This window comes from Penaeus vannamei, chromosome 39 (genome assembly GCF_042767895.1).
Source record: "Penaeus vannamei isolate JL-2024 chromosome 39, ASM4276789v1, whole genome shotgun sequence".
Taxonomy (NCBI): domain Eukaryota; kingdom Metazoa; phylum Arthropoda; class Malacostraca; order Decapoda; family Penaeidae; genus Penaeus; species Penaeus vannamei.
In genome coordinates this window covers 19,560,455-19,567,954 of record NC_091587.1, presented here as the reverse complement: position 1 = coordinate 19,567,954, position 7,500 = coordinate 19,560,455, and the positions used below count along the sequence as shown (strand labels likewise).

General features: G+C 44.2%; 1 protein-coding gene across 3 annotated transcripts in view; it reads right to left on the bottom strand.

Annotated features, from left to right (window-relative positions):
* Positions 1 to 3,099: 3,099 nt before the first annotated feature.
* LOC113829455 (L-selectin) overlaps positions 3,100 to 7,500 on the bottom strand; it is a 6,534-nt gene continuing 2,133 nt past the window's right edge. The window contains exons 1-3 of one of the 3 annotated variants that reach the window (XM_027382642.2): positions 7,437 to 7,500; positions 4,701 to 4,907; positions 3,100 to 4,035 (exon numbers count right to left, since the gene is read on the bottom strand). The exon at positions 7,437 to 7,500 is cut by the window's right edge and continues 47 nt beyond it. In XM_027382642.2, the coding sequence (XP_027238443.1) occupies positions 3,585 to 4,035; positions 4,701 to 4,906 (657 nt within the window). In that variant the 5' untranslated portion in view covers position 4,907; positions 7,437 to 7,500 and the 3' untranslated portion in view covers positions 3,100 to 3,584. Of the gene's footprint in view, positions 4,036 to 4,700; positions 4,908 to 7,281; positions 7,353 to 7,436 lie in introns of those variants that run through there. The other 2 variants (XM_027382635.1, XM_027382650.2) reach the window with 2 other exon arrangements.

Below are 7,500 nucleotides of genomic sequence, written 5' to 3'. Positions count from 1 at the left end.
GTTTTCCTATGAGGGGAGAAGAGATAGACAACTGAGGAAGAGGTAAGTTGAGGTGAGGGTGTAGTAGAAGACGGGGTGGAACATTTGATTGTCTGCTACAGGTAGAGCAGACACAGGTAGGTGTCGGGGCAGTGATAGAGCTTGGGGTGTCTAGATAAATAATTGCAAAATGATTTGATTGGGAGAGGAATGGGGTAGAAGTGAAAATATAAGATGGAAGAGGAATAGATACAAGGTGGATCCTGGGATGAAGGGGAAGGGGACAGAGTTAAGGACTGTACTGGTGTAGGCAGTAAGAGAAAAACCTCGTCGACGTGTTTCCTTACGCAGGGCCGTTTTAATCTAAGAATTGCCATCTTAGACTCTAATTTGTAGATAGGGTAGCCCCTATATGATATGTAAGGGAGCCACCACAGTTGGCGCATGTGTGACTGTGCAGAGCAGTTTCATCGATCTTAACCAGGTTGGGCACATAGAGGGCATCGGGAGTGAAGCGGCAGTGTTTGGCAGGGTGGCCTAGACGCCAACAATTCTGACATTGATGGGGGAGGTTGATATGATCGGACAGGAAGAAGGCATTCTCCGCCAATATAAACATCATTGGGGGAAGTAATTTCTACGGAAAGTGACCTTGCCAATATTAACATTATTGTTGGGAGGACTTATGACTGTCTTTAGGGGAGATGTTGCATTGTACTGTATGATACTATATCCTAGTCCACGAGGCTGGGGGAGTAGGTATTCTCCACAGTCTGACAGGGCAGTTTGTCGGGGAAATGGAGATCGTTCCAGTACAAGTATTGAGAAAGGGGTGAGGCTAGGTTGGAATGGATTTACCAGTGAAGTCGGTCAGGGCTGGTAATGCTTTAGCTTGGGATTTGGATGTAACTGTGAAAAGGTGGGAAACCAATCTGTTTTTGGAGGCATTGCTGGAAGAGGAGAGTGTCAGAGTAAGGGACCGAAGAGGGGATCCCAAAAATCGATACCGTTTGGCTGGGCTAAACAGAGTGGAGAAGTGGAGGAGATGAAGTTGATGTCGATTTACTTTTTCTTTTTCGTTTTTTTTCTTTCTTTTTTTAATGTCTACCATCTTTTCCTATTCGTTAGTTTGGCTTGGATCAGGAAATAGGTATAAGGGAGGCAATTATTCCCATTCAACATTCAGATAAGACAGAGTCCGGAAGCCAGTTATGCGAACGGCTGTTGGGAGAGTAGGAATGTTTCCTGGAGGTTGGGTAAGGACCTGGGTGGATGATTTTGTTTGGAATGATGTGATAGTAGGTATTGAGGAAGGACAAGTACTAGCATTGCTCAGAGTTGTGGTCAGACTTGGAGAGTTAAAGTCAGTGAATCTATCAAATAAGGGGTTAAGCTTCATTGCCCCTAATAAGGATACAAAATCTTCATTACTGACCATGGTAAGCCTGATAGTATGTTGGGGAGAGGAACAGTCCATCCTTCAGGAATACCGTACCGATTGCTCCCATAGGCCGTTCTTGACTGACATAATGTCAGCCTTTGATCTTTTCAACATGGCTCTTACACGTTAGGAAGTAGATAGTAGAAGGGGTTGGAGAAGATAAGAAAACGGAAAGGGAAGAAGTAAAAGACGTGCAAAATTAGATGTCGATTGCTGATCCCCAGCACTGGTGTGCCAAAATAACTAGAGTTGTACAAATTTCAGCCACCGAAATTGGGGGGGGGGAGTTAAAACATGGTTGTGTTTGCAAATATGAATATCGTGGTGCATCAAAGACCAATTTTTTATTTTTTTTATTTATTTATTTTTATTTATTTTTTTACAAGAAAGTAATTCAATTCCTTAACGTTCATAATGAATAATTTTCCAAGAACCTGCATCTCTGTACCGCTTTAGAGTTAAATCCTTACTTCAAGTTTCCTGTCCTCCTTTCAATTTGAGAAAACCTTTAATCAACCTTTGTGTTTGTGAAAGCAATAGGTCGGTCTGTGTTCACTGACTGATCTCGGAGTATGAAATATGCAACGTGACAGATAATGGTTCATGGTTAAAGAAAATCGAGTAAGATAGAAGTGTATATGTGAAGGCAGGGAGAATAAGAAAAGAATTTGATACGGAAAACGAAAGAAAGATGTAGAAAATACCGAGGAAAGAAGACGGTAATTTAGTGCCTTCCTGGTTCAACTTTGTCACCATAAAATTATCAGTTGAAAAGTTTCTGCTGTATCAGCATCTATGGTCACATTAGCGGTATATTCAGAATTTAGCGACAGGGTGGGGTTTGGGGGCGAAGCCCCCGGGTAAGGATGTTTTTTTTGGCAATGTTTATGGATTCCCAGAATGTCTAATGGTCAGAACAATGAACGCGTCAGATATTAAAGGTAATACAGCACTAAGATAAAGTATTATGGTGAAAAGGCTAAAAATAAGTTAACGATTAGGACAGAATATGCTAGATGCCAAAGGTTGTAGAGCCTGTAGGTTAGTATGGTAGTGTAAAGGCTAAAGAGGGAAGAGCAAAAGGAGAAGGCAGCCTTTCATTCTTTCGGCACGGCTCTCACACCTTAGGAATTGGACAAGGGATGAATAGGAGCAGGAAAAGGAAAGGGGAGAAGAAAAGAAAATCAGACGAGACGAGGGCTGAGGCCCAAGTTAGGGGCGATCCCATACAACGGGCCTCAGTCTCCCTCCGAAGCTCCCCATCACCATGATAGATAGTCAATCAATTGCAGTTGCATGTTGATATATTTTTGAAAACGATCATGTATATTCACTGTTTGATATTTTACTGATACCGGTTTGTTTAGACGCAGAGCATTTAAGGTTTTGTTTCTGGCAAGGTCACTATGAAATATTCCTTATTTGGTTATGTCAGCTTCTGGGTTACTTTTCACAAAAGGCATCTTGTCATAATATTTTTTGGCTGGCCTGTCAAAAGCCTCATATTCCAATGGACAGTGATGACACAGGTATCCGACCTTGCCATATTTCTGTATTCTATGATGCAGACAAAAGTACCAACTGTCTTGACATTTGAGGTTGTCGTTGCGTCCATAAGCAGGCTTTTATCATGCCTGTGATCCTGCGGACGTCGAGGTCGAGGGAAACAGAAAGCTGGGTAAAAATAGTAGATTTATTCAGGCATACAGACAGATCAGAATTTTAAATTTTGAGTATTTACACCACAGAGCATGAACCGGGTCCCGCCGATTATCGCTTTTTTGAATGACATTCATCCTCTTAAATATTCTCAGTAACAAAATTAAATAATAGATTTATGAAAGGACCTTAAAAGTAGGAAGTTGTGAGGAGGGTCTATCTACAGACGTAAAAAGGAAAAGGTGTGCATTACTTTCTAGATCTGCTGGTGTGACCACAGAGTTGTAGGACCGAAGAGGTCTTGGGGCCACGAAGGTGGTTGTTTACAGATGTCTAGGCAACGGAGGGAAGTCTTACTGGGTTACTATGTGATGTCCCCGTGCATGCAGGTGATCGGGGACACGCCTGAAGACTACTGTAGGGGCAGCGGAAGAGCCGGGGAAGAAGGGGTACTCAGAAGTGTAGGTGAACAGGTGAAGGGGAGGGGTAGCCGGGCTCCCGAGGCTTAAGGGATGTTGTGCTCGGGGTAGGTGTGGCGAGCAAATCGCAGGAGCTCATCGGAGTCCTCGCACACCCAGGGCTTGACGTGGTGGCAGGCAACGTCGTGCCATTTGACGCCATCGTTGTAGAAGTTGTTGAGAATGGCGATGCAGGCCTCGTCGGTGCCGGTCTCGGAGAACTCGCGGTTGTCGGGCTGCCTCTGGCCGGAGCCGCCGGTGTTGGACCAGTCGCCGACCCAGCCGAAGGTGCCGTTGGTGGCGGGGATACGGGCGGACGAGCCGGACCAGAACCAGCCGTTGACGAGCGTGGGCTTCAGGTCGGGCCTGTCGCAGCCGTCAAAGTTGCACTTGCGGCCGGAGGTCCAGATGTACTTGACTTGGCCGGTGGTCATGGCCTGGTACACGAACTGTGCCTCAGCCTCGCTCTCGAGGCTCACCAGGTCCTGGCAATGCTTCCTGCGGGAGGAAAGGGTTTCGGGTCATTTCCCGCTCATGGAGACGGCATTTCAAAATTAAGAACTAGGCATTTACACAGCATTAATGGACCTGTCCTGACATTTAATTTCAATTTGCTGTTTTTAATTCTTAATCATGTGCATGAATAAGCAATACAGAGTTATAGTGAGGAGCAAAACGATTATATAATATGATTTGATTTTTAACATTTTCTACAACAATTTCACTGCATAAGAATCAACCTTCACAATTGCAATTACGGTCTCTCATTCTGATTTCTTACTGCATGAACGATGCATATACAGAGGTGAAAATGGATGAATAAATATCTACTAAACCTGTTACAGTTTCGTGGCTTAATAGACACTGAATAGAATCTTGAGAATTGAAATGGACAGAATTCACAGGAACATTTCAAATTATCTAAAAGCTGAGATTATAAGTGCAGGAAGTATGAATTGCAAAAACTGACCGGAACTGGCACTAAGAAGACGAAAAGGGAACTTTTCCCTCGCTTTCTTCTCTACTATTTTTTTAACGTATGTCAGCGCAATGTAACATATGCAACGCGCAGATTGATTCCTGGCCCTAAGCCCTCGAAGAAAGCCTTCCCCGTCGCTGTGGCCGACGAAAAAGGTCTTCCTCCCAGACGAGCGTCGCCTTACCTGCAGATGTTCCTGGCATCGAGCCAGTCCCTCTCGTGCTGCCTGGTGGGGCCGTGGTTCCAGGAGAAGAAGTAGTAGTGGCCCTCCCTGAAGGTGGCGGCGTGCTTGATGCGGTTCTTGCAGGCAACTGGGTCAGGTCGGATGAGCTGCCGCTGGGCTACAGCAACTGCCACCAGCGCTGCCAACACCAAACTTACTCGAAACATTCTGCGGAAAAGATAGAATAATATTAGTTACCGGTTTAGAGAGGAATGTACATACAAGGTGCTATACACCATTTTAGAATCCTCCATTTTCCTTTTGTTGCTAAAGCCTCATTTTCAGCAAAATGAACGATCCTGACAATTTTTTAAAGGTACACTATGTAAGTACCCACACGAACGAGGCGCGCGCGCGTGTGTGTGTGCGTGTGTGACACCCGTTCCGAGTCCCGCTATGCCCCGTGGCAAGAGGTCAAACATGGGGTCGCGCTCATATCGAGGTCACTGGCAAAGAAACTTCTGGAGTGTCTTAGTGGGTCCGCACTTTCACCACGTGTTGCGCGGACCTGGAGAGAAACCGCTATTCTAAGTTGCCGGTTTTCGCCCTCGTGTTTTCTCGATGGCTAATAGAGCTAATTAACTTTTATCATTCCGTTAATTCGTGCATGCCAGAGTGGGCATTTGGGCATGTGCTGAACATTTGCACTCAATCGGCGGGCAAGTGTGACTCACTAACGCTGCGGTTCAATGACCAAACCGTGACTAGCCAGACCTTCATAAGTTCCTCGGATGACGAGGGAGAAACGATTTGAAAAGATCGAATAAGCGTTTCGACCCCCTTAGTCTGCCCATTTCCTATGAATCACGGCGGATTAGAGCGTCTTGATCTCTTTTGTGTGTTTCTGCGTCATTCATCCTCTTTCTCTTTTGAAACGAACAAAAGGCTGTCGCGGTTGAGAGATTTCCATCCAAACGCGCCAGATGATTTAGCCGGAGGATGGAATACTCGGAGAGAAAGCCTCGCGAGGAGAAAAAGGTTTCTTGAAATAATATTGGCTCCGGCGGGAAGAAGGAGTGTTTGGAAAATAACAATGACATGGCAATAAGAAAATTAACAGTTGTAAGAACACATGATATGCATGTATATGTATGTGATTATATGTATAAGTATATAGACATATATGATTATATATATACAACCACAACAAAAAAATAACCGCAATAAAGAGTCTGCGCCACAATATTAAGCAAAATCTGCAACATTTCAAATAAATAGAATTCTTTTCATACGCTTTCTTTTTTACCGTTTTTGAGTTTTCCACGAGAAACAGTGTATTTCATGTATCCTTTCTCACCGAGTGCGGTCATCATTTAATTTTAGGCAACTACTTTATTTCCGCAAATTTAGATCCACTTGTTAGTTATACAAGCACGTAAAATGAAATAAGAAATTATTAAGAGAAATGATAATTCGTCTTAATCCTTTTTCAAAACTATACACACACTCTTTATCTATACAAGACATGCCTATCACAGCAGCGACTTCAACGCTGCCGAAAGACGTATCTATATAGAAAATAACGCGTCAGTGTCTCGGTGCATGCGGATACTGAGAAGAATCACACGTACTGAGAGAAAAAAAAACAGATATTAAACCGGAAGATTGACCTTATCAAAAACATCGAAATCTTCAAAAACGTTAACCCAGAAGTCAGTCTGGGAATAGTAAACTGTTATACGGTTTTAAAGGCGAAACATAGTACTATTCCACGCTGGCGTGACAAATATATATATTCCCCAGCTTTGCTCAAAAGCACGTACAAAGAATGTCCGACGAAACCGCATGTTTCGTAGACAAAGAGGAAGAGAGAGAGAGAGAGAGAGAGAGAGAGAGAGAGAGAGAGAGAGAGAGAGAGAGAGAGAGAGAGAGAGAGAGAGAGAGAGAGAGAGAGAGAGAGAAGAGAGAAGAGGAGAAAGAGACAAAGTCTTTAAAGATGAGCAGAGAGAGAGAGAGGCATGAAGAAACTGAGAAAAGAAAGATGAAGAGAGAGACAGGGAGAAAAGAGAGAGAGATGGACAGGAAGAAGAGATGAAGAGAGGGACAGAAAAAAGATGAAGAAGGGGAGAAGAGGTGAAGAGAGAAAGAATCTGTTGATAAAGCGAAGAAGGGAGGAAAGAACGATAAAGCTAAGCAGAAAGGAAGGATAAAAAAGCAGCGTGAGGCAGAAGAAAATCAGAGAAACAAGAAAAAATCGATAAAACTAAGTACAAAGGAAGAAAAGGTCGATAAGGATAAGTAGACTAAAAGAAAATATCGAAAGGCAGAAAGGGAGGAAGATAAAGAAACTAAGACCACATATCGCTATGCACTTTGCGAGATCGCATGCACTCTCCTCTCCAAAGACTTTACATTGCCCGAATAACGAACAGAACGCGTATCACTGTACAGGAACACAACACCACGTAAAAGGGGACACTGACATGTCTGCTGGACCGCCTCGCTCACTTCCTTTCTCTCTCCCCCCAAAAATGAATGAAGTCATGACGGGAAATCACAACCTCCGACGTTTCTGTTCTGTCCATCGCGAGTGCGACCTAACCTTATGCAGTGAGGGAGGGATACCGGTTCCAGGCAGCACAGCCAAAGTCCCCGCATGGAGTGGCTCCGTTACACTGACAGAGTTCCGCTAACATTCCACAACCTCAATTTCTCTATCTCTCTCTCTCTCACTCTGGCCGGGCGAGTATGCAGTACCTGGTTAGACGTGTAGCTTCCACACCTTGTCTCTACGAAGCGCACCGTGCGACTGGCGAAAGAC